Genomic DNA, 26,323 nt, shown 5'->3' on the forward strand with positions numbered 1-26,323 from the left:
GAAAAGAATGGTCAAGAGCATGCAAGCCAATTTTAAAACCAGCACCACTTGGCTAACACAAGAAGCAATGTATACAGTGAAAAACAAGTGTCTGAAGAAGTAAGACTTCTGTTCACATTCTAGCTCTGCCACTTACTAGCTGTGTGAGTTTTGGGAAATTACCCTCTGAGACTTGGTTTCTACAATACAGGGTGACAGTTGTTGATCCCTAGTGACTTTTCTATGCTTGGAGTCTTCTTGCTTCAGTGAGTTTAAGAAGATCCAGGCTGAATTAACTTTCTTGGAGTATTGTGATCCTTCCCATCACTGATAACACTTGGTTTCTGACCCTGGAGGTGGTAAGAGGTTGCTACAGGAGCACAGGAGGTACCCAGAGAGTTCAGAGACCAGGAACAGCTTTAGGGAACAGATGTGAAACCACTGAGGCCCTGGGGACTCTCTAAGGCCTTTAACCCAGCCCTTGTGTAGTAACCTCAGCTTGTCAAGAAATGCAATGACTCCACAACTAAGGAATCTGAATCTGCCCGCTAAGGCCAAGGAATCTGTATTCTCCCACAAGACTGTGATTCATGCTAACTACAGGTTGGGGAGAGGCAGAGCGTCTTAAAGCACACACTCAGCTGTCTTTTCCTAAAGTTCTTGGCTTAGCCTAGAGATAGTGCCTTTCCCACGGTTTACAACTCTATGGCATGAGGGAGGCGGAGGGTACGTTCAGTGTCCAATGCTCAGGGGCCACCCACCACAGCCGGTTGTACTTTCACCTTCCTCTAGGCCAGCCGACCCTCCCCAAGCATTGCCTCCCATGCCCACGTCGCGGTCCCACCCTGGTCCGCGGGGTCCGGAGCGTCCAAAGCCCGGTCTAGGCAGACGGTCTAGGGGCGAGCTCTGCGCACCCCATTCCCACCAGTGCAGGCAATCGGATAAAACAGGGTGACTTTTATCCTTTTCGTTTCTAGAGGTAGTGACCCTCCTGTCTCAATCCCTAGATGTACTCCTGTAAGAACTGTGCGCGCTGGGAGGGACTCTGCACTCACTCACTGTGACCAACTCGGCTGAGATATGGGGAAACTGAGGCCTACAGAGGGAAGGGAACTGAACGTCCCAAAGCAACACAGGCACTGAATCCGGTCTAGAATCCCAGTCTTCCAGGCCAGTGCTCTCGGTCCTACCCGCTGAGCGCCCCTGCGAGGAATCCTTTTCAAGTAATTCCCGACCGCAGGAATTCCTTCTGCACTAGGAATCTCCATGGAGTTTGCGCTCCGTTTGGCACGTTGAAAACTTCCTCCGCAGCTTCGCACCGGCTTCGCGGTGCCCTGACAGCTGGGTAAGGTGGGAGCGAATGCCCACCGGCGTCCTTGGGGTAACTTGGGCCAAAGGGACCGCTGCGGGGGGCGGAGGACGGGGCGCGAAGGCGCTGGCCCTTTAAGGGGGGGACGGAGCGCATGCGCGGCGCGGGCCGGAGTCGAGCCGGGTGGGCGGCTGGCGGGTAGGGGACGCGGTCGGCGGCAGCAGGGCCCAGGGGCGGCGGGGCTGCAGCAGCGGCGGCCCCAGCTTCGCCGAGCCGCGATCGGCTGGTGGGCTCCGCGTTGGCTGGCTCCGCGTTGGCAGACTGCTCCCCAGGCACCAGCGCAGCGCGCGCTCGCCCGGCTTCGTCACTCGCCTCCAGCTACATCCGCCGGCCGAGGCTGCGCGAGCCTCCGGGCTTGCGGTCCCCGCCCCGCGGTCCTTCCTCCACCCTCAGCCAGGGCAGCGGCAGCCCAAGCGAACAGCCACGGAGCATCCTCCGCCCGCCCCGGCCGCGCCACCGCCCATGCTGCAGCCAGTGCCAGGCAGCGACCCCGCGGCCGGAGCCCGCCGCTCGGTGACCTCAGCCTGGCCCCTGCGAGCCGCCCGAGCTGGTCCCGCTGAGCCGCGGGCCCCGTGCCCTGCGATGGCTCGGCTGGTGCAGCGCGGCGCCAGGTGCTCGCGGTCCTCCCGCTGAGACGCGGCCGGCTGGGGACCCGCTGGGCCTCGGCGCTCGCAGCCTTCGCCTCCCCGCCGCGCCCGCTCCCTTTCTGGGGACTCTGCCGCTGTTTCTGGGGACGCGGGGACAGGGGGCCCAGACAAAGCCCACTTTGTAAGGGGAGTTGGCCGCGGGCGTGGAATGTGCGCGTCGGCGCGCGCCCCCTCCCCGCGCCCCGCCAGCTGCGAGTCTTGGCTCCCGGACTGTCTCGTCGCGTCGGAGAAATCGTCCCCCAGCGCTGCTCTCCCGCCCGGGGGTCCTGGTTCGGAGCTCGCGCGGCCGGGAGTTGCCTCGGTCTCTACTGGGGCGCGCGCAGATGTGAGCGTGCGAGAGTTGTGTAGGGGGTTTTGTTCCCTCCGAAACTGAGACCCAGGGCGCCCAGTGGGCACCGGTGCCTTGACTCTGTCCTTTCTGCAGCCGCTGGTCCGAGCTGTCTGGCCTCAGTTTCCCTTCGACTTTTCTCCGCTCTGCCAGCCCTCACTGCTGCCCGTCATTGTTCTCGCAGTTAGATGGGGGTGCTTTGTGACGGCTGCCAAGGTGGGGTGTGTTCTCTTTGTCCCATTTTTCAAACAGAACAAGGCCTCCAAGGCTGACCCCAGACAACCCACCCCCTCGGACCCCACTTCACCTTATTGCACTGATTTTTTTTATCAAGTAGTAGTTTATTGTACAGGAGCCACGCCCTGATTTCTTAAAGGCGCCTTGCACTCTGGCCATGTGTTATCTCTGCAGCTGGTGTGTGGGAGGCCTCTTGTGAGCCACCTGTTTTCCCGCCTCCACCACGCCCTCGAGGATTTAGGGATGCCAGGGGGGAAGAAGGTGGTTGGGGGTGGCAGCAGCGGTGCCACTCCAACATCCGCTGTGACCACCGCCCCCTCTGGGGTCAGGCGTTTGGAGACCAGCCAAGGAGCCTCAGCCCAGAGAGATGAGGAGCCAGAAGAGGAAGGGGAAGAGGACCTGCGAGACGGAGGGGTCCCCTTCTTTGTCAACCGGGGTGGGCTACCTGTGGATGAGGCCACCTGGGAAAGGATGTGGAAACACGTGGCCAAGATCCACCCCGATGGAGAGAAGGTGGCGCAACGGATCCGTGGGGCCACAGACCTGCCCAAGGTGAGGCTTGGGGGTCGGGGGTGATAGCACAGTCTAGGGTTTTAGTGACCTTGGGGCTAAGAGTAAAGCCACACTGTCCTCCCACAGGGCAGGGGACCACTGACTCGGTAAGATATTTAAAATGCAGAGAAATCATACCTGTCCCAGAGAACTTTCTCTCACCACCATTATAAGAGGGAGGTTCACATACCTGTCTCCAGGAGGTCCTCTCCGCTGTCTTTTAAAATGCCCATGTTTTACAGGAGGGGACAGCAGCAGATGGAACTAACAAACACACTAGGATGGCTTGACGTCTCATTTGCTTGATGACACTTGCCAAGCTAGAGAACTGTGAGCAGACACATGTAATGAATGACTAAGGAGATGCAGGGCTTCATATGTTGAGAAAATATTTTTGTGCATTATGTCACTGAATTCTCCCAACAGCCTTGTGACGTTAAGTGCAATTTGGGTTCCCATTGTACAGATGAGAAAGCTGAAAACTCAAGTAGGAACTCAAGGCCCCACAGCCAGTAAGTGGCAGAACTGAGATTCAACTTCAGGTGTTCAGGAGAAGGGGGGGGGTGGAGGGAGGTGTCCAGGTCCTCTTCTCTGTTGGACACTAGATTCAAGGACATTAGAAGAGGTCTTATGGAGAAGCATACAATGTAATAATTTTTCTGTGTTGGCTGTAACTCCTCCTCCATGACAGCTATCCTTCAGTTGTGTCACCAATGAAAGCAGAGGCTGTATCTCATTCATCTTTGTCTTCCCAAGGCCTCCTGTGTGCCTGGCACAGAACAGGCACTTGTGTGTGTGTTTGCTGAATGAAAGGGTATTTGAGAGTTGCTGAGCTGTACGCTGCTGTATGGAAATACATGCCTGATATTTAAAAAAAAAAAAAAAAAGAAAGAAAAGAAAAGAAAGGAAAAAAAAAAAACATGATCAAGACTAGGAGGCACTTTGCCAAATGCAGAGGCCTGAAATCTCCAAAAAAGAGCCCTTTGGACTGAGCTCAGAGCCCAGTGCCTAGCCCTGCCTGCCCAGGTCGGAAGGAAGAGGGTAGGAGGAATGAAAGTTAGTGTGAATTAGACATGAGGACAAGTGGCCCGTTTTGTTTTTACCAAGTTATCGGTACAGTCATCACAAAGTGTCTTCTGGGAAAAAGAGAATCAAAGGTTGAAGGTTAAAATACTGCCTAATGTTTCCAGGGGAAACAAAATGTAGATTGATTTGGAATGGCCGCATAAATGCGCTCTGCACTGACTTACCATTTATTTAGCTAATCCCCTATAGTTGGATGTTGTTTCCAGTTTTATTCCTAAAATGAATACTGTGGTGAACATTCTAAAATGTGATTTTTGGGGTCCATCTCTGATTATTTCCTTGGGAAAGATTCTGAAAGTGAAAGTATTGCATCAAAGGATACTGACATTGGTAGGGGCCACCTGCTTATCTATATGGCCCCTTTCACCTAATTGAGATGCAATTTTCTTATCAATAAAATGAGGTTGATTGTGGGGAAGATGAAATGAGAGACTGTGTGTTAAAGTATTTGACAAACTGTAAAGCCCCAACCATTACCTGGTTATTGGATATCCGTTACCTTTTTTTTTTTTTTTTTTTTTGAGGCGGAGTCTCACTCTCTCCACCAGGCTGGAGTGCAGTGGCACGATCTTGCTCACTGCAACCTCAACTCCATCTCCCGGGTTCAAGTGATTCTCCTGCCTCAGCCTCCTAAGTAGCTGGGATTATAGGCACCCACTACCATGCCCGGCTAATTTTTGTATTTTTGGTAGAGACGGGGTTTCACCATGTTGGCCGGGCTGGTCTCAAACTCCTGATCTCAGATGATCCACCCACCTCAGCCTCCCAAGGTGCTGGGATTACAGGCATGAGCCACCATGCTCAAGATTACAGGTGTGAGTCACCACGCCCAGCCAGATGTCCATCACCTTTACTCATGTCCTTTATCAAGCGGGAGGACTAGGTTTTGCTCAGATCGGTTGTCCCGATGAGGCCAGAGTCACACCCTGCTCCTACCTGAAAACGCTGGGCAGCTCTCCAGATGGCTTATATCTAAATCATACCATAAAAGAGTGTGAATAGTTCCCTGCTGAATAGAACTGTCACCACTCCTGGGAACTAAAAAAAAAGTTCAGTGAGCTCACTAGTAACTGGTTTATAATGTCATCTTGTCATCTTCAGTCCTCATGTACAGGAAGGACATGGATGAAGGAAGTCTAGGGGTGGGGGCTGTGTTGTGACGGACCCCTAGACTTCCACCCCTAGAGTGGAAGGAATTTTGTGAGAGGTTTGGGAAAATTTGAATTTCCCCCTCTTCAAACCACAGATCTCAGATAAACCGCATGAGTCTGCATGAGGTCCCTCTACCTGGGCCCTGAGTAGAAAGGTGCCCTTAGAGGCCGGGCGCGGTGGCTCACGCCTGTAATCCCAGCACTTTGGGAGGCCAAGGTGGGCAGATCACGAGGTCGGGGGATCGAGACCATCTTGGCTAACATGGTGAAACCCCGTGTCTACTAAAGACTTCAAAATATTAGCCGGGTGCGGTGATGGGCGCCTGTGGTCCCAGCTGCTCGGGAGGCTGAGGCAGGAGAATGGCGTGAACCCGGGAGGCGGAGCTTGCAGTGAGCCGAGATCGCGCCACTACACTCTAGCCTGGGCGACAGAGCGAGACTCCGTCTCAAAAAAAAAATAAAAAAGAAAGGTGCCCTTCGAGTCTGAGAGTGCAGTGGAGTCCAGCAGGCCTTGGAGAGAAGCAGCATGGGTTGGGCGCCTGGGTGCCAGGGTGCCAGTGGCAGGGTGGGCTGACCCCGTCCTTACCATCCCTAGGGGCCATGCCACTGGAGCTGGCACAGGGGCATTCCCTAGAGCGGCTACACAGTTTGGGGCTCAAGAAGTGTTTTGTTGGGACTGTACAATGCTTTAAAAGGCCACTTGAGCCGAAATTTAAAATTGGGAGATTTCACACATAAAGATCCAGATTTTTGGCATCTTTTCAGAAAGTAAGACGACTTGGGAACACATGGGAATCTGCAGTCCCACGAAGCAGCTGTCAGCTGGGGCTGGGGAGTGGGTCCTACTCCCCCATCTTGCCACCATCTCCACCACTCACCTACCAGGCCCGCCTGCCCTGTGTATGTTACCTGCCTGGCCCCTGCACGTGGTTGAGTCTGGGACCCCTGCAGGGTGGTGTCATAAAAGGAGAGCACTCTGGAGTCAAAGCCACCTTGTTCAAATCCTTGATCTCCCATAACTGTTTATGTGAGGGAGACAGGCAACCTTCTTGTGCCTCAGTTTCCTCCTGTGAAATGGAGCTAATAGCAATGCCCATCAAGAGGATGTTAGAGGAATTAACGATGCAAAGCATGTGATGCTTCATTAGGTGCCTCTAATAGATACCCAGTAATGGAGCAAGGAGTGAGTGTTCATCAACACCCCACTAGCGCGTTGGAGAAGCAGCCTGTAATTACAGGGATGATGCCAGTATGTTATAGGGCAACAATTTCTAGAAAGATCCCACATCCAGCAACAGCTTAGGCTCCTTGATAAGAGTCTCTCCTTCAGGTTTCAGGCTTCCACCACCTTTAAAAGCTTAGTGACCACTGACCCCAGACCCAGCTGCTGAAGGTCTTTTATGGCTCAGGCCGCAGAGCTCCTGCAGAATGGGAATTTGGACATCTCCTCTAGCTATTTATGATGACTCCAGAGTGCTTTCCTTTTGTTTATTTATGAGACAGGGTCTTGCTTGGTCACCAGGATGGAATGCAGTGGCACAGTCATGGCTTACAGCAGCCTCTACCTTCTGGGCTCAAGTGATAGTCCCACCTCAGCCTCCAGAGTAGCTGGGGCTACAGGTGTGCCCTACTATGCCTGGCTAATTTTTTTTATCTTTTTGTTGAGGTGGGGTCTCGCTATATTGCCCAGACTGGTCTCAAACTCCTAGGCTCAAGTGATCCTCCCGCCTCAGCCTCCCGAAGTGCTGGGATGACAGGCATGAGCTACTACACCCAGCCTGGACATCTCCTCTAAAAGGGAAACTGCCGCGATCAGCATGTGCGGACTGATATCTTCGGGACACACTGATAATGATGACAGCGAACAGGAATTAAGTCTGTGCTATGTGCCAGACCCTGCTCTAAGACCTCGACCTGCAGCATCTCATTTGCACTGTAAGGCTGATTCTGTGTTGGTGCCCGCTTTATAAATGAAGTGCCTGAGGCACTGAAGTCACGACTGGGCTGGGCGCAGTGGCTCACGCCTGTCATCCCAGCACTTTGGGAGGCTGAGACGGGCAGACCACTTGAGGTCAGGAGTTTGAGACCAGTCTGGCCAACATGGTGAAACCCCGTCTCTACTAAAAATACAAAAATTAGCTGAGTGTGGTCGCGCACGCCTGTGATCCCAGCTACTCGGGAGGCTGAGGCAGGAGAATCACTTGAACCTGGGAGATGAAGGTTGCAGTGAGCCAAGGTCACGCCACTGTGCTCTAGCCTGGGTGACAGAGCAAGACTCTGTCTCAAAAAATATATAATAAATAAATAAAGTCATGACTGTAAATGGCAGAGCTGAATATCCACAGTGACGATCTAGTTGGAGACTCAGCCCTATTGCCCTCTAGGACACACTTTTTCGGCACACACATCCAGTCGCAAGCTCTCCACACCTCCCCTAGGCCTCATCGTGCTAGACTGAAATAGACCCCTCCAGTGAGACTGTCTCAGTAGAACTCAGGACTGTAGGGGTTCCTGGGGCCGGGGGAGTCCTTGACCTTGGCTGTGGAGAAGGAGTGCTCCCTGGGGAGATCTGGTGGCTTTACCACTCCCCCACCATGCCCCACTTGTAGGTTCCCTCCCCACCCCTCAACAGTGAGGAAGTATTTCCCGACTTCTGTTTCCTGTTTCGGAGGTTGGGGTGAGGGGCAAGTCCTAAAGTGGGCCCAATCGTTTGCATATACAGAATCTTTCTTATTTGTGTTTGAGTGAACGAGTCTATGTGGGTAATGAACATTTAGAAAAAAAGGTGTCGGTGCTGCCTGCAGTGGGGTGACTTGAGTCAAAGAGCTAGCCTCGGGGAGGGTGGCCTTAAGGTCCTGCCTCTGAACCCCCAGGTATTTTCTTGACCTTTCCTTCTCCCAGAGCAGCCAGCTCCTGGGTCCTTTGTCTGAACAGCCGGTGCCAGTGCTCTCGTGGGTACTGCCTGGCCCCGGCCCAGGCCTGGCTCTGGGTGAATGATCCAGTCCTGGGACTGCAGCTCCCTGTTTGCAGCTTCTTGTGGGAGGGCGTATTACAGTCTTTATCCCAAGCTCCTCAAGGTCACTGGATCCTCACTTGTGCGCGGGGATGATCTGCCTGCTTCCCTGCCTGGCAGGGGCTGCCGCCTGCAGAGACCAGGTGACTGGGTGGATGTGCCATGCTATTTAAAGTAAATTGCTAAGTAATTCCTCTAATTCCTCTTCCACCTCCCCACCCCTGTATGCTTGACATGGGGAGGCCAGGCCCTGGGGCCCATTTGGCACAGGGTGGCCAGACAGGAAGAGGGGGAGCCCCCCACCCCAGGCTTTTATCCTGCTGGTGACTGTAAGTGGTGGTGCCAATTTGGGGAGGGGGAGCAATGGGAAAGGGAAATGGCTCCCTCCAGACAGAGGTGTCAGTGGCTCAGGAGCCAGGGCAGCCAGTGCGGTTGCTAGGGACTGCCCAGACAGGAAGGAGAAGACAGACGGGAGGGAGGGCTAGGAAGTGCAGGCGACACTGTGGCTCTGGACCAGGGCCCCTTCCCTTCTGCATCTCCACCCCTTACAGTGAGGAGGTGTCTGTCAGACACTGTCCCGTGTGCCTGTGCCATCAGCAGCACCCCAGACATGAGTGTGCAGTGATAACTGGAGTGTCACTTCCCTCCTTGTCAGAGCTCCAGCCCCTGCAGTCACATTATTTAAAAAGCTGGGCTGGCATCTCCACCACTCGAGAGCCTCCCAAGGAAAGGAGGAGAAGAGCTTCATCCTTCCCTCCCTACACAGCCCTACCCCCTTCCCTTGTGGGGAGGCTCAGTCTGGCCTTGGAGGGCCAGGTGGAGGCTTGGGGGCAGGGGGTGGGACCTCTCTATGTGGGGAGCCTTATAGCTACTGTGCTGGTGGCCAAGGGGGAGCTCTGAGGGGTGGGCCTTGTCCTTGGAAGTCTGGTTCTTCTACCCAAGGAAGTCTGTTCTGAAACCTCAGAGGACTCTAGCTGAGGTATCTCTTGGCCTCCTCGGCCTCACCGACTTCTTGTAGCCAAACCTCCGGATTCAGGCTCCCCTGGCTGGAGAGGGGCCCACACTGGCATAATGGTCTCTTTTCTGGAGACTGGAGGCTGAAGGAAGCCTGGGGGTCAGCTGTTCCTGACCTTACCCCAGCAGCCTCCGGGCTCCCAGGCATTGGGAAGCTCTGCCTGTTCTCTCCTCCGCCATTTCTGGGCTGGGTGCTGGAAAGTGCATTCTGGGGAGGAAGACTGGCTGGGTACCTGGAAACCTGTACTGCTTAGATGTGGAGCTGGCAGGAAAGGGAAGACTTGAAGGAGGACCCAGGCCCCCTGTGCAGGCCCCAGCAACAGAGCTACATCTAGACCTGTTCCAAAATATGTCCTTCTGGCCTGCTACCGCTGACTGACTCCTTGACGGTTCAGGGTGGTGCTCTGGGAGGCCTGGCACATATGCCCATAATACTGGGTGGGTCATACCCCCTACTAAGGATGCTCACCCCCCTCGGGACCACTCCCCAAGCCTAGGGCACCACCTGAGAGGATGGGACCCCGGATACACCAACTTTGATCCGGCACTTGAACCAGAGCAAACTTCAAACCTAAAAGAACTTAACCCCAATATTATATTCTTAAGTCTTGAAACTAATGAATATTTAAAATTTAAAACAGTCAGTGAATTTACCTAAGTTTTTCTAAAATTATTAAAGAAGCATAAAATTGGAATATCAACATATGCTCCAAATGAGAAATGCTGTTAAGTCCCAGGAGGGAAGGAACAGCTGGGCTGGGGCCCTGGCAAGAGTCTTCCAACGAGGGGGTGCCAAGAAAGGAAGCTCAAGTGGGAGGGAGGGGAAGCTGCGCCTCCCCAGGGTGGGGTGCCTCTGAGGCCAGTCGTAGGTGGTTTGGTGGACTGGAAGCTCCAGGGTGAGCCTCTTCTTGTGACCGGAGCTTTTTCTCTGTCCCCAGATCCCCATACCGAGTGTGCCTACGTTCCAGCCGTCTACACCTGTCCCTGAGCGCCTGGAAGCTGTGCAGCGCTACATCAGGGAGCTGCAGTATCCTCTCTGGTCAAGGGTCATGGCCACCTTCTGGCCGTTGTGGTGGGCATTTCCAGACAGAGCTGAAGAGGTATCAGCAGAGCCACTCATTCCACAATGCCAGGGCTGCCATTCACATGGCATCTCTGTGGTCCCTGCTGCTGTGGGACATGTCCCATGTCCCTCCTGGATGTCGGAGGAATTTTGTCTGATGAGTGCAGGGCCCACTCCGCACTCTCTTGCCACTCACCTCCCGCTTCTGCCATATGACGGGGTAAAGAGAGGGAAATGGGTCCCGAGCGACTTGCTGGTGGGGTGGCCAAGTCTAGATAGATCTCCTGCTCTGTTGTCCACCCAGCCCTAGCAGAGAGGGAAAGAGGGAGCTGCCTTGGGGCTTTTGAAAGTCTGGTTTTGAATAAAGAGGAAAATGGCGGAGAAAAAGGATTTTAGGCTCCAGGAGGTAACTTCGGAATCCTAGAATTTTCTCCTGGTTCTTCTCCTTTTTCTTCCCTGGCAGGAGGCCAGCAGGGGAAGAGCTGGGCTCCCCTGGGTCCAGATTCCCCTGTGTCCCTGCTCTGGGCCCTCCAGCCCCTGCACCCTGCCCCCGAGCTGTGTGTTCTGGGTCCTGTCTCCCAGGCTTCTGGCTGCAGAGATCAGAGATGGGAGAGCTAGGCATGGATCCTGGGTTGGGGGAAGCCAGGCCAATGACTGCAAATCGGGTCCAGCTCCTCACTATGCCAGTGGGGAAACTGGTCCAGTGAGGCAGGTGGCTGGCTCAGGAGCAATTAAAGGCGGAGTTAGATCCCCTACCCTAGCCTCCTCTCAGTTCCTGTGACTTCTCAGCTGGTTGGAAGATGAAGTGCTGCAGGGAGCTGTTCCCAGCCACAGCCTCTTTCTGGCCCTCACCAGACCGGCCGCCTGCTCCGTGTCTCTTGTCCTAAGAAGGGAAGCCAGGGGAGAACAAGGGAGAAAGCCAGGGGAAAACAAGGGAGAAAGCCAAGGAGGGTGAGGGAGAGGGAAAGAGAAGGGGGCGTGAGGTGGGGAGAAGCATTCATGCTGTGCCCCCATGTCCCCTGCAGAAGACTTGGCTCTTGAGCTTGGGGATAGGCAGGGAGAGAGGGTCAACCTCCTTCAGGCCAAGCTAGGAAGCCCTTAACCCACGCCCGCAGGTACAATCACACAGGGACACAGTTCTTTGAAATTAAGAAGAGCAGACCTCTGACAGGGTAAGTGTGGGGAGGCCAGTCCTCTGCCCCAGGGCTGGCTTGGAGCCTCTTGAAAGCCCTGTAGTGAGCCTTGGAGTGGAAGTTTATGGGGCAGTCAGGGACTCTCTGGAAGGAAGCCAGCCTTTGGGAGCAGGTGCCACCGTGGGGCCTTAAGGATGTCATAAAGAGGAAATGAACAGCCAGGGCTGCCTTGATGAAAAGGAAATCCCAGGTCCATGCTGAGCTAGAGAGTGGGAGAGAGCCCGCCCCCAGCTCTTGCCTTGGCCAGGAGAGAGGGTGGTCCTAGGTGGACTGTAGGTGAGCCTCAGATCTTTTGTTTTTTAGTGAGAGGTGGACCTTGCAGGAGAGAGCCCTCCCCCTTCTCTGTTCTGCAGCTGCTGCACTCCCCATTGCTGGTCCCCCTTGCTGGTCCCCACTGCACGGTACTTGCATGGTCACCCCATTTGCCTTACTCCCTGGACTCTTTTCTGGGCATTGAGTAGAAGGCCCAGGGTCTGAGAACAGGGAGCTCCCTGGAGAGAATGTTGCATCTGTCACTTCCCATCCTGCCACCCTGTGCGTAGCCCCCTGCCTGAATTCACTTCTCCACGAAAGTTTCTGCCCATGAAGCCCCAAGGGCAGAGGAGAGTGAAGAGTGAATGCCACAGCTGAGTCTAGGGGCTCAGCCCAAAGATGCCCACAGGCTTAAGACCCCTGGGCTTTAAAAATTCATGTGACTTGGCCAGGCACGGTGGCTCACACTTGTAATCCCAGCACTTTGGGAGTCCAAGGCAGGCAGATCACGAGGTCAGGAGTTTGAGACCAGCCTGGCCAACATGGTGAAACCCCTTCTCTACTGAAAATACAAAAATTAGCTGGGCATGGTGGCGGGCACCTGTAATCCCAGCTACTTGGGAGGCTGAGGCAGGAGAATCGTTTGAACCCAAGAGGCAGAGGTTGCCATGAGCCGAGATCATGCCACCGCACTCCAGCCTGGGTGACAGGGGAGACTCTGTCTCAAAAAAAAAAAAAAAAAACATTTAATGTGAATTTTACATCTTGCCCCACATATAATCTGTGTTTGCTTCTTTGTGAAAATGTATTCAAATGGCTTATTAGCAAAATTACTTAATTACGCCTTCTCCAAGGCCCTGGGTGGAGTCCACCCTCCCTATCCCCAAAGCTTTGCTCTTGTTGGCCAGTGGCTGCTGTGTGCTGGGGGCCCACTCCAGCCTTACTTGGCATAGAGGAGTCCAGGTGCCCTCACGAGCAAAGCCAGTGGCCAGGCTGAATCCCCAGGCTGGGGACAGAGGGAGGAACCAGGCCTCAGGGAAAGGCTGTCTTAAAATGGCCTGAATTCCAAGTTCAGGAGCAGATCCGGAAGTCAGCACGCAACTATCTGCCTAAGATCCCACATCCAGGCCCAGGCAGCTGCGGGGAGGCAGTTACAGTCAATTAACAAGCTCTTGGGAGAAGCCATGGTTAGGTCAGGAGTGTCCACTGTGCTTCAGAAGGGAGGAGATCAATGCTGACGTCCCTCCTCCCCACACTACCTCGCAGAAGGCCCCAGCCTGGTAGCGGTCAAGGTCCTGCCCCCAACTTCTGCTGCCCTCCCCCGAAGCTCTTTGGAGCAAGAGCCATGCGTGGGAAGTGGAAGTGAAAGGAGGGAAGAGGAGGGAGAGTGGACCTCCTTTCTGTCAGCAGTGGCCGCCTCTTTCCCACCCCCTCAGGCTCCAGACTTCTGTTGGGAGTGTGGAGGGAGGTGCTGGGCCTGAGCTGAGAGCAGCCTAGGGGGCAGCCTCTGTCCTTCTAGCATTTCTAGTCCACCCTGCCCCCTCCTTCTCACACTCCCCTGGAAGGGGCTGGAGGCGCTATCCTTACTGCCCTGCCTCCCTTTCCCACAGGCTGATGGACCTGGCCAAGGAAATGACCAAAGAGGCCCTGCCAATCAAATGCCTGGAAGCCGTGATCCTGGGAATGTATCCTTCCTCGCCTGGAGGGGAGGGGTCCGGGCTTCTCTGGGCCTCAGCTTCCTGCCCCGAAAGTGAGGGTGGGGGAGGTTGAATGGGCTCCAGGGCTCGCCCATATGCAGTCATCTGGTTGGCCCCAAGATGGAGAAGCCCCCCCTAAAGTGGAAGAGCCCCCCACAAAATGGAGGAGTCCCGGGGGCCCAGTACCCCACCTCTCAGTTGCTATCTTCCCAGGCTTACTGGGCAGCTCTTTTTTGAGTCACGTGGACACAGGGACCCTGTTTTCTGAACCCCAAATCAGGGCACAGTGTCTCACAAAGGCTGTTGTACCATTTCCGAGAACCATACAGTCTGGGAGGCACAGTTGGAATGCCCAGATGTTGGCATTTCCAGAACATGTTGATTTCTGGACGAGATATTAAAGCAAAACTGCCTCTAAAAAACCCCACAAGGTTTTCCAGTCACACCTCCGCCTCCAATCCAAAGGGCAGAAGTGGGGCCTGTAGCTGAGTCACCAGGGTAGCCGTGGAGACAGAGCAGCCACCAGGAGAGGCTGCCCTCCCCAGCCCCACAGTAAGCAGCGGGAGAGCAGGAAGTGTTGATGGCTGGCTCTGCATCCTGACTGGTCAGTGCCTGAGCCCTACCTTTTCTTCTGTCATTTGATTATTAAAAATGTCATAAATACACGTGAAACATAGAACATCATGAACTCCTGTGCACCTGTTAGTCAGCTTCACCAACTCAAGGTCAATTCTGTTTCATCTCTTCCCACCCTGACCATATTCTTTACCAGCTTTTTCAACATTTTGCCTGCACCTCTGGGGTAGGCAGCCCACTGGGCTCAGCACTGCAGAGGCGCACAGATTAGGTGGGAGCCAAGAGGGTGAGAGGGAGGGGGCCTGATGGAACAGGAGTTCCTTCTGAGGACAGGTCCTGGGAAGACTGTGATCCAGGGGTCCATCCCCACGCCCTACAGACATGCCTGCCTGAAGTTCACACAAAGAGGCTGCGGGTGCCCTTTCCGCAGAGGTCCCGGAGGGAACTCCACTACGGCAGGCATTTGCTAACAGGGCAGGCCCATTTCAGGAGCCCGACAGCCTTGCCCTGTTTATAGGGTTCTTTGCTAGGATGAGTCTGCGGCCACCCAAGAACTTCAGGCTGCGGCCAGTGCCGCCTTCATGTCTTCACGTTCACTTCCTCAGGGACCACACACCAAAGTGGAGGCTCCCACCCTCATAGGAGAGAGACTGGTCCCCTTCCCCAGGAGCACACACACGAGTCACTCCAGGCAGGGTCCTATGGTCTCGAAGCCTTTCAGGGGTCACCTGGTGGCTTGTGGGCAGGAAGAAAATGGGAACAGCCCCTATCTGGGTGAGGGGCTCCTTCTCAGTGTCCCCACAGTTCCCTCAGGCACATCACGCTCAGTGGTTCTCACGTCTTGTCCTCACTGCACTCTGAGCCTCTGCAGGGCAGGGCTGTGTGTTTCTCATCGCTGTATCCTTGGTCACTTACAAGGAGTCAGGCTCAGTAAGCATTGGTGGAATGACGGTAGCGCTGGAGGGACGGTGGCATAATGTCTCAGCACAGACTTTGAGGTCAGGCTGACCTGGACTTCAGTCGTGGCTGGGCCACTTACTCACTGTGTGACCCCCAAGCAAGTTCCTTAACATCTCTGAGCCTGGGAGGCCTCTTCTGCAAAGAGGGATAGTGGCAGTGTGTAGAGTTGTTAGGACAATGGGCTGAGCCGGTGCCGTGAGACACAGCACAGCGCTGGACATGGTGTCTGCTGCATGCTTCTATCCATTCATCTCCTTCTACCCATTTGTTCAAGAACTTTCATTGAGTAACTGTTGTGTGCCCCGCTTGATGCTGGGCCCTGAAGAACATGACAGACAAGGGCCCTGTGCTCTAGTGGAGGAGACAAAATAAGTAAGGAAAAAGAAGTGGTAACGCTGGTCGTGGTAAGTGCCAAGGAGGCGGTGGACGGTGGCGCAGGCTCAGTTTCAGGCCTGAGGGGGAGCCAGCTTTGGCGGGCAGGGGAAAGGCGGGTGTGAGAAACTCAGGTGGGAGGCCCCGGGGACTGGAGAGGTGAGCAGGTGGGGCAGAGGTGTAGGAGGCGGGAGTGGGCTGGGGGTGGCTTGGAGGCACCTCCTGGGCCTCAGGAGAGCACCTGATTGTATTTGAAGGGCCAGAGGCAGGGGTGCATGTGGATATGGGGAGAGGACAGGGCGGGGGTAAGAGAAGGGTGACTGAACAGAACTGCCTGCATCTGTGAGGAAGTCCACGTGTGAAGGAGAAACAAAACCCAGAGGCCGTGTCTGCGGCCTGCGTGTGTGCGGAGGTGGGGGATGGAGGACGAGGGAGTGGGGCAGGAGAGGCAAGGCCTCTCCTCCGACCTTGGGCCACCAGGCTCTGAAAAGCCCTGCAGTGTGGCACCAGCCCTGCTTGACTTTAGAGCGGTGGCCACAAATCCCTGGAAGTCCAGTGCCTATTCGAGGTTCCCTTTATTTTGAACTCCTGCTGGATACCAGGCTCAATGCTAGATGGCAGGAATACCAGGAGGAGACGTCAGGTGTGTGGAGATAAGCAGGGCGGGTGTCTGCACCCCAAGGCAGGCGGTGCCTGGACCCCGTGGCTCTCGGTCCCAGTCCCTCCCGCTGTGCTGGCCCGTGCTTCTCCCGGCTCTTTCCTTAGCGGGGCACCGGCCAGTTACCTCACCAACAGCATGCCCACCCTGGAGCGCTTCCCCATCAGCTTCAAGACCTACTTCTCAGGGAACTACTTCCGCCACATCGTGCTGGGGGTGAACTTCGCGGGCCGCTACGGCGCGCTGGGCATGAGCCGGCGCGAGGACCTGATGTACAAGCCGCCCGCCTTCCGCACGCTCAGCGAGCTCGTGCTGGACTTCGAGGCCGCCTATGGTCGCTGCTGGCACGTGCTCAAAAAGGTGAAGCTGGGCCAGAGCGTGTCGCACGACCCGCACAGCGTGGAGCAGATCGAGTGGAAGCACTCGGTGCTGGACGTGGAGCGCCTGGGCCGCGATGACTTCCGCAAGGAGCTGGAGCGCCACGCCCGCGACATGCGGCTCAAGGTCGGCCCGCCTTCCACGCCCTCGCCCCCTCCCCTGCCCCAGCAGAGGCGATGTAGGATTGAGAGGACTGGGGAACTTCTCGGAGGACTGGGGTGCTGGGGCCTTGCTTAGTGGTCCATATCGTTCAGGTGGTCCCCTGGGGAGGGCAGACCCGGACGGCTGCGGAGGGAGGAGGTGGGTGGGCTGGGTTTGGATGGTGGTAGGTGTTGGGCACATGGAGAAGGGGACTTTGCAGTCAAGGTCATTGGTGGGGAATCACCGCCTGTCTGGAGGGTGTGGTCGGGTGCTGTGATGGGCAGCCTCCCCGCTCCTCCTGTAAGGCATCCTGACTCTGCCCCCCAACCCTAGCAACCATTAAAGGACTAGGGGAAGCTCAGAAGAAAGGGAAGTCAGACCATGTGGAAGACAATGAGGGCGGTGTTCCTTCTTCCTTTTCCCATCCACACTTGAGCAGGAGGCGATGGGGAGTGGGCTGGGGGCTGTTGTATCCAAAACAGCTGGGCTGAGCTGTTGAGCCCTAGAGCCTTTCAGCAGGCAGAATTCTGACCTCTGCCTCGGTTCTCCTGGAGCTGCCAGGGCCCCCTGCTGGGTATCCCCATAGCTCAGTCACTGCTGCACTGTGACTGCGCCTCCAGGCAGCCTGGAGCCTCCTCCTCAACCACCGACCTCTGCACTGCCAAGTGCACTGCTTCTCTTGACAGCGGGTGGTAGGTGGTAGCTCCATTTTCAGGGTTGGAAGCTCAGAGTCTTGCTCACAGGCAGTGAGAGGCAGATCGGACTGGAGCTCAGCCTCCTGATGGGGAAGCCAGATGTGTTGCAGGTGCCTGCAGGTGTCCTGGCAGGGATTTGTAAGAGCTACAGCTGCCCTAGCCATTGCCAGCCCTAGGCCGAGATCTCCTGGGGTGACAGGGCCTTCCCCTAGGGCAGAGGCAGGCTACAGCCAACCCTGCATTAGAGAGCTGCTGCTCCCCACCTACCTCTGGGTCCCCCAGCACCCTGGCTCTTGCTGCTCAGTTTGCTATGGTGTCTTCAAGGCATCAGATTGGATCTAGAGATGAGAGCCAATAGTTACCTAGTGTTTAGAGCTGCGATGGATTCCCAGTCTATTCAGTGCTAAACACTCCCCTGTTTCTTGCCCCTCTCCAGCGCTCCTGTGTTTTGAAAACTCAAGTCAAGCTGATGGTGCCACATAAAGGATGACTCCTTTGTTTTTCTCATTTTTTTCTTAAGCAGAGCTAGACCTACCAGTCTGACTTCTCAATGGCGGGAAATAACCAGCATCACCCTTGGGGTGAGTGGGATCTCAGCCCTAAGTTCAGCATGGGCTGCTCCCACAACTGGCACATTTACCTGGCCTTTGTTGGGGACTTTTTGCAATATTATGGTATCTCAGTGACTTCCCCCACTTCCACTCTGCCTTCAAGGGCCCACAGGGATTGGACAGCCCCATGGAGAAACTCCTGCCCTGGCAGCTTTAGTGCCTGGGAAATAGGTTGGGAAAGATCCAGACAGGGCAGAACCATGATTGAGGTTCCCTGGGCCTTCCCCAAGGCAGCCTCCAGGGACCTGTGGCTCCTGGAAGGGGAGGTTGGGCTCCAGGGCAGCCCTGGAGTGATGCTGTTGCTTCCTCCTGTGCACCTAGATTGGCAAAGGGACGGGCCCTCCCTCTCCTACCAAGGACCGGAAGAAGGATGTTTCTTCCCCGCAGCGGGCCCAGTCCAGCCCCCACCGCAGGAACAGCCGCAGCGAAAGACGGTGAGAGAGGGATCATGCCTGGGTGGGTCCAAAGAGGGTTTTTTCCCTTTCTTCTCATCATGTGTATCCCTCTTTTTTTGTACCTCTTTCCCACCCTTCTCTCTTTTTTGCTCCCACCCAAGGGAGGTGACTTGGGATGGTGGGTTTAGGGGTTTGTGTATTGACATTTCCCACAGCAAGGCAGTTTCACTTCCCCGGAGAAACCAAACTCTGCTAGCCCACTAGTCTGAGCATGGGTTATGTGAGAGAAAAGGTGGAAAGGATGGGGCCCTGTCAGGCAGTGAGCCTCCCAGGAATGCCATGGGAGAAGGCCTGGATATTAGATGGCTTTGAACATAACTTTGCCCCCCACCCAAGAGTCTGGTTTTTGTCTGTATCTAGGTAGCAAGAACAAGCCATTGAAATACCAGCTCTCCTCCTCTGATTTCAGCTCCTACACATCACTCTGACTCCTGCTTTAAATACAATTGTCATTCAGGAGTCACCTCTCTGGTATGAATTCAGGGGTGGGGTACTAAGCAGACCTCTGGCACCAAAATATCCATCATCTGTGACTTTTATCTAAGAGGCTTTTGTAGATGACAGATTCCCCTCAGAGAGATTTATACTTTAAGCTGTTACTTACCAACTGCAGCCAGATTAGCCAGCCTCCAGCAGAGAGCAAGCCTGTGAGAGCGAGCCAGGGCCACATTCAGACAGCACAGGCAGACCAGGGCGTCCAAAAACACACTTCCACATGCGCTGTGCTGTGCGCTGGAGGGCTGCTTGGAGAATGTGGCTGGGAAGCCACCAGGCAGCCGCTGCTGGCTCCCCAACTCCGTCTCCCTAACAGACCACTCACTCTCCTCCCGCTCTGCTCTCTTCCTCCCCACAGGCCCTCTGGTGACAAGAAGCCTTCCGAGCCCAAAGCCATGCCAGACCTCAATGGGTACCAGATCCGGGTCTGAGGCAGATGCCGGCACCCCAGGCCCCACCCACTCCTAGGGGTCAGGATCCACCTGCTGGAACCAGCCTCATGCATGGGGGAAGGCAGGGCTGTGACAAGGCAGGGCAAGAGGCTGCAGCAAGAGTGTGTTCCAGCTCAGCCCCCCAAGCTGCTCCCGCTCCCACTGAGCCAAGCTCCCTAACTTTGGGCCTAGAGGCCGTTAGTATTTTATTTGGAGTTTTTAACTCTACAACTGAAGTTTAAGGTATTTGGGGAAAGCAGTCCAGATGGATCTGCTGATGGTGGGAAGGCCAGTGCTTAGGAGATCCATGTGCCATGGAGCCAGGTGAGGGAGATTGCTGGTTCTGCTGGTGCCTCTGCCCCTGGCTTCTCTCTGGGAGTTCAGGGCATCCTATCAGTGGGAAATTTCCCAGCCTTTCCAGGCCTATGGTGGGGGTGGGGGTGGGGTGGGGATGTTTCTCCAGTTCTGCCTGCCCTGGCAGAATCTTGACCCAGGGAAAGGGAAGTAGGGTAGGAGTCCTCCTGAGAAAGGTTTGTTCCATTAACCAGGAGCTTGGCACAGGCCACATCTGCCCCAAGAGCATGAGCTCGTGGCCTAGGAGAGCCTTCAGGCCCTGGAGGTCCCCATGGGCAGTGCTGTGTGGGCAGAGGAGGGGTGATAGGAGAGCCCAGGGAAGGACCTCTGAGCAGAAAGTTCCCAGGGCCTAACCGAGTCTACTTGCTCAGTCCCAGCTCTGCCTGTTACTGTAGCCCACGGGCTCCCTGCAGAGGGTCTGGGCTTGGTGGAGGACCCAGAATGGCACTGAGGCCAGCATGGCTATGGGAGTTGAGCAGACCCTGGGCACCAGTCCAGGAGCTGTGGCTGGGCATGGATTGATGGGGTGGGATGCTTGGGCCTGGGTCTTTTCCCCTGGCAGTGCCAGGAGCCCCTGCTGGGGAAATCAAGACCAGACTAGGATGCTTGTGTCCCAGGCCTGCCTTGCATCCTTTAACAGCCCATCTTGGCTTGGGGTTGCAATGATGGCTAGGCCAGTCACTTGTGGCAGGGCATCAGGGCCCTGGAAGGGAAGAACCTAGGCACCTGGGGTTGTCCCCAGCCTGCCCGTCAGCATGAGATACCTGGTGGGAAAGTGAGAGGATGCAGAGAGGTTGGCAGAGCCGGGGGTAGGTACTGGTGGCTTAAGCAACAAGGAGGTGCAGGGAAAGGGTGCAGTGCAGCCACTGAGGAGGGACAGCTGGGAACTGGGGGATGCAAGTGAGAAAGGGATGTGGGGGAGAGTTTAGGATCAGGCTGCTTGAGGAGTAATGGGTTGCCTACAGCAAGGACTAGATGGCTGTCAGGAGGCGTAGAAAGGTAGAAAGGGTTCGGGTTATGGAAGTGTAAATGGATGAGATGACCATTAAGGTTTTGTTGTTTTACTGAGAGGCTGTAAGTCTGCTAGGGGCAGCTGCCAGTAAGGCTGCAGAAGGGCTGGGGGGCTACATAAGGAAGATCAGAACTAGGATTGTAAACTCCAACGACAACAGGGCCAGCAAATGGTGAGAAGGAGAGCTGCAGGGCTGCATGGGGACTATGGCTACCTGAAGAGGGCACACCCCGTTAAAGGGGACACAGCTGCTCAGCTGTTCTTACAGTGCCAGCCCCGTGTTGCCAGATTGTCTGCTTTGTCAGAGGCCAGAATTCTGACTTTTTATGTGAAATAGAATTTTTAAATGCTGGTGATCACTTCCAAAAAAACTTAAAAACCCAATACTGGCAAAAGAGGATGCCAGTTTGCAATCCCTGAAGTAGAGAGAGCTCGTGCTGGGGAGAAGTCCACCAAGATGCTTTGAGGTGGGGTGTAGGAAAGTCCTGTTCTCCAGAGCTGGGCTGGGCCAGGGGAGGATCCTTGCAGCTGAGGAGAAGGAAAAGCCACTGAGTCCCCTCCCAGAGCGGGACAAACCAGAGGCCCTTTGGAGTTGCTGGGTCAGCAGCGGGGGTGGTGTGGAGTACAGACAGTGTAGCTCTCGGCCTGCCAGGGAGACGGCTGGTGCCTTCGAAGCAAAGAAAGAGGAAGGGAAGGCAGAGCCAGGGATGCCTTTGCTGATGAGAGTGCCTGTCAGGGAAGGCGCCACAGGCTGGCAGCTCTTCAAACCAGCAGTGCTTGACCCAGAGCCAGATCCAGCATGGCCCGGCCAGAGGCACCCTGGGAGGCCAGCTGGTCAGTCCCTTGCCTCCCCAAGTTCCTCCTGGGGTCAGTGAGCCCTGGGAGGTGCCTAACTCCAGCCAGACTAATAATAGGCACATGGTGACCCCTGACTCACCATCCCATCCCAGCTTTCAGGGAGTGGGGGTGGTGTGGTCTCCATGTTCCCACTATGCCTAAGAAGAGATGGCTCACCTTGGGAGGTGCCAGGCTGAAACTAGGTCCTTTCCGGGTCTGGATGCTGCCGTTCATGAGCAGGGGCGTGGCCTCAGCCACCTCTGGGAGCTTCCCGGGAACGACAGGGTTTGAGGGGAGTAGATATGAGAGGGAGCCACTCGTGGTTCTGGAGTCTTTGGAGGTTCCAACTTACAGGATCCTTTCCCAGAGCCCTCCATGGAGAAAACAGCAAAATGAAGCTCTTACCTGCTTGCTGTCTGCAGGGGAGGGAGCCGAGCCCCAGCTGATAATCCCCCAGCACTCACCCTTCCTGAGCTGAGACTTGGGGCTGTGGAGACCAGCACAGGACATAGTGGTGCTTTTTTAATTTATTTTTAACTGTTTCTCATATGTAGCAACCCCTCCTCCCCTCCTGGGCGTGTTTACACAGGCTCTGCTCCGGGGGCTGGCCTGGCTGTGAGGTTTCTGGGGAGGCAGAGAGGCAGGGACTTTGGGGCCTTAGTCACCATCCATGGTATCACCTCATCTCACTTCCTGTGAGGGACGGGGCCTAGCTGATGGGACCCCAGCTCCCACCAGTTCAGGACTGCCTTCCAGCTCCTTTGCCCCTGGAGGTGGGGGCTGCTGGCTGAGGAGGGGTCAAGGTGAGTTCTAAGAAAGCAACCTGGGGAAAATGGACCAGGATTGGGGGGGTGATTGCAAAGTCTCCCCAAAGCCGGCTCCTTGTGCTGAGTGCCAGGGGCAGAACACTGGGGAGCCAGGTATAGAGAGCCTTCCTGTCGTAACTGCCAGTCCTCTCCCTCCAAGGCCTCTGCACATTCTCATGCTCCCCTCACCCATCATGCCAGCCACCCCTATCCCTCTTCTGGCAGGGCCAAGTTGGGGACAGCAGCAGCCCTCTGGCCTTGGGATGTGATGACAAAGCAAGCCTAGGGCCAGGGTTTGGGGAGCAGAGAGAGCTGAGAAGTTGACCACGTGTGATTTCCAGCCCTTCCCGCTGGGACTTGACTTCCCAGGTCAAGGAGTCGGTCTCATTCTGGCTGGTGGAGTGCCCAGAGGCCTGTGTGAATGTGTGCGCCTGCTTTTCCTGCCTGGAATGTTTTCTGGCTCAGCTGCAGCAACATCTGCAGGCCCAGTGTCTGCCCTGTGTCCCTGGGCTCACTCCAAGTGCAGGGACATGAGTGCCGGGCCCAACGTGATGATGGCGCGAAGGGCAGGAAACAGTCCTCTGAAGGAGTGGGAGGTGGACAGTCTGCCCCCACCAGGTACCATCGCCTCCTGCCAGCTTCCCCAGACCAGGCAGGCTGCCATGGTGCTAGCTGCAAGTCCATCAGTATTGACCGTCTCGCTCCATCTTGGTGCTCCAGAGTCCCAAGTTTCCCATTTTCATCACATCTGACAAGAGAGAAGAAACGTGGGTGTGCTTGGCCCACAAGGCCTGGTGGTGATGGACCTCCCCGCTCCCTCAAGCTCTGGATGGCTGCAGTGTTGTACTAGACTTTGTTCAGGCTGTTCTCATCTTAGTATTGCCCCTTCCTTTCACTTTCACACTTCTCTCATTCCTGTTGTCACTTTCCCCTGAAATGAATAAAGTCTCCCCAGCTCCTGCTGTGTGGACTGGGCAGAAACCACAACCAGTAGGCCTTGTCTCCTTTCCTTTGGGGCTGGGGCCGGAGCCCTCCCCCAGCCCAGCGGCATTAGCCCCATTGGCTCTGGGAAGAGCCTGACCTGAGGTGAGCCTGAAGCCAGGCAACAGGAAACCTCCCAGCCCCTGCAGTTGTGATTAAACTTCTGGGTCCCAGACTTTTTCAGCCTGCTGAAACCACTCGGGCCTTGTTAACCCTGATCTGTGAGCAGCGCTTTCTCCTTCTCTTCACACAGTGGGCCTGGCCTCCAGAGCCTCAAGTCAGCTCCCGGGATGTATTCCGGGACCCTGCTCTTCTGGTCTCAGTCCACAGCAGTCCATCAGGAGCAAAGGAGAAATGGGGCGTGTTCTCCTGGGAGATGAGTGTAGCTCAGGAAACCATAGCAACCTTCTCATCACTATTGACATCCAGACCCATGGTGTGGAAAACACTTACGGGTCCCATCCACCAACCCCTGTTCTTCCTCTCTGTTGTCCCTCCAGCTCTGGACCTCTTCCCACACTTTCAGACAAGCCCTAACAGTTGAAACCAGACGCGCACAGAAAATATCTTTTAGATTTCACAGCATATTTCACCCATAACCCTTCCTGCCCTTGTCTCTGCTCTCCTTTCATTCAGCTTAAGGGTAAAACCCAGACCTGTGAGAGAGGAAAGTGTATTTCTTACTTTTCATCCCAGCCAGTCCCCACAAAATCGTGGCTAGAAGTGTAGCTTCGCACCACAAGACCTCCTTATTTTCAGTGGTGTGGTCATGACCGGGGGAGAAGGAGGCATGGCAGTAGAAAAAGGAGAGGTGACCTGCTGGAATCCATAGACATCTGGGACTGTACACCAGTAAATACAGGCAGTTGTGTTACAGGCTCCTTTAAATCCAGCTAAAACATTACCCAAAAAAAGCACTTCAAAGTAACCAGAATTTGTGAATACCTTGCATTGCACACCCTTTCACAGAGGCAGTGTTGTAATTTTCATATTTAAGTCCAGCTAATATGATACCAAGTAAAGGGCCTCAGAGGCTTCAACAAGACAGGTTCATACACAGTGGGGCCCCTGGCCTGCTCTTATACAAATGAGGGGCTGGGTAAGTAAGTGCTGGGGTGAGAATCTACGTAATGAGTCAGGTAGGCTCTTTGTGGACGCTGGCCATTTTCTTAGAAAGCAGAAGGAAATGTCATTGCAGACTCCTGGAGGATCAGAACCCAACCTGCTTGGGGGTGGAAGGGGTTACCTCATTTCCTGCTGTCCCATTCCTCAGGCTCACAGCACACACCTGCCTAATTTAGGCACATGACTAACTGGGTTAGACCTTTGGGTTCAGGTGGCCCTTCTCAGAGGCCTGACAATGAAGGGGTTGAAGCTCTACTGCCCCATTTGCCAGGAGCTAGCATTTAGACCACTACCGTGGAGGTAGTGACAGGAAGAGGTCATACCAAGAACCAAGCAGAATGGCCCAGAAGCAGGCTGCCTGTAACCCTTAGTGTCTGCCAGCGGGGTGAGGGGACCAGCTGTGGAGGCCTGGCAGAAGATGAGGAGAGGCCACGTCAGGTCAGCTGGCAGGTCACCTGAGCCCAGCCCAAATGACAATGTGCACACAGATACACAAACTGTTTCCAACCCTGAGCCTGAAAGGACTTGGTTGTTGGAAGCACAAAACCTCCAAGAATTTTAAGTGTAGGCTCTGCTGTCCTCTCACAGCAAGCTGAGGCTTCAGGCCTTAAAGTCATAGGAACTGACTGGGGATGGGACAAAGTGCAAAGTTGCCTCCACAACCCATGAAGTCCACATTCTCTTGCTTCCAGCAGATCTGCACCCTCACCACCATGCCGCTGTCTGGCTGGCCCATACCTGGAACAGTCTTGTCTAGCACATCTGCTCAGGAGAGAGAGGAGAGGGGATGGACCGTGGACCGGAGTGATGGAAGCCCAGGGCTGCAGGGCAGCTCCCCCTGGTGGAACCCAGAGGTGGCTCCTCCCACTTCTGGGAGAAGAGAAGCCACACTGTGCATTATGCAGCCAATCAAAACACAGCCCTCCAACAGAGAGCAGAATGGGGTTACCAGAGGCTGGGAAAGGAAGGGGAGGAGAATGAAGAGCAGGTGGGTGGTACAAAAATATGGTGAGAAGGACTAAGTTCTAGTATTTGATAGTCTAGTAGGGAGACTACAGTTAACAATTTATTGTATATTTCAAAATAGCTAGAATTGGAATGTTCCCAGCACAAGGAAAAGATAAATGCTTGAGGTGATAAACGTCCTTAAATATCCTGACTGGTCATTACAGTTTGTATGCATATATCAAAGTATCACATGCAGCCCCAGAATATGTACAACTATCACACGTCAATTTTAAAAAGGAAAAACAAAACAACCAGAACATTCCTCTAGTTAGTAGCTACAGCAGGGCAGGAACTGGAGAGAAAAACAAAACAAAAAAAGCAGCAGCCTCCTCACTGGCCATTTCCCGTCTTGGTCTCCAGTAGAAAACTGCCTCTGAGCTCCCCAAGCCCAGGCCCCCACCACCAGCGTCTGCCTTCCAAGAAAACCTGCCTCGCCTGATCCTGGAAAGGCTTGTGAGAAATTTGGGGTGGTAAGAAATAAACCAAAGGAGAGTCTCCAATTCTATCTCTGGGATTTCTGTTTCCTCAGATGTAAAGGTCGAATCTGAACACCACCTAAACCGCCACCACACAGTGCTACTGTCTTTGCTAGCTGAGGTGGAAGTACTGTGTAAACTTAACAGAAGTGCCGTGCAGATGCTGACTGACTGAGGCAACTAGGAGGAACCCTCCCTGCCAGGAAGGGGTTTTTGGGGATATACCTCAAAGCTTAGGGCTTTCAAATACTTCCCAGTCAATGGGCCCAACTGTCCAGCCTGGTTGGGGTAACTATCTGCTCCCAACTCCTACCAGTAATTCTCTGGAATTCTTAGCACCCTTTTCTTGCCGAAGCCCAAACAAAGCAATT

The 26,323-nt window shown here is 55.0% G+C and overlaps 2 protein-coding genes across 2 annotated transcripts in view; one reads left to right on the top strand and one right to left on the bottom strand.

Moving 5' to 3' along the window:
• Positions 1–1,875: 1,875 nt before the first annotated feature.
• Positions 1,876–23,350, top strand: VASH1 (vasohibin 1). The gene is made up of 7 exons (XM_025391581.1): positions 1,876–3,112; positions 10,315–10,403; positions 11,555–11,611; positions 13,495–13,569; positions 16,270–16,651; positions 18,294–18,406; positions 19,281–23,350. The coding sequence occupies exons 1-7, from the start codon at positions 2,804–2,806 to the stop codon at positions 19,351–19,353; spliced, it is 1,098 nt and encodes a 365-aa protein (XP_025247366.1). The 5' UTR covers positions 1,876–2,803; the 3' UTR covers positions 19,354–23,350.
• ANGEL1 (angel homolog 1) overlaps positions 22,066–26,323 on the bottom strand; it is a 31,262-nt gene continuing 27,004 nt past the window's right edge. Inside the window, exon 11 of the mRNA XM_025391580.1 lies at positions 22,066–23,110. The gene's annotated coding sequence lies outside the window, so the exon portion shown is untranslated. The remainder of the gene's footprint in view (positions 23,111–26,323) is intronic.

The sequence above is a fragment of the Theropithecus gelada genome, chromosome 7b (assembly GCF_003255815.1).
Source record: "Theropithecus gelada isolate Dixy chromosome 7b, Tgel_1.0, whole genome shotgun sequence".
Lineage (NCBI taxonomy): Eukaryota > Metazoa > Chordata > Mammalia > Primates > Cercopithecidae > Theropithecus > Theropithecus gelada.

Excerpts from the sequence above, each read along its gene's own strand:
- VASH1 (XM_025391581.1), top strand. The coding sequence starts at position 2,804 with ATGCCAGGGGGGAAGAAGGTGGTTGGGGGTGGCAGCAGCGGTGCCACT. Across the intron at positions 11,612-13,494 it reads AAGAGCAGACCTCTGACAGG|GCTGATGGACCTGGCCAAGG; the intron begins GTAAGTGTGGGG and ends CCTTTCCCACAG. Across the intron at positions 16,652-18,293 it reads CCCGCGACATGCGGCTCAAG|ATTGGCAAAGGGACGGGCCC; the intron begins GTCGGCCCGCCT and ends CTGTGCACCTAG.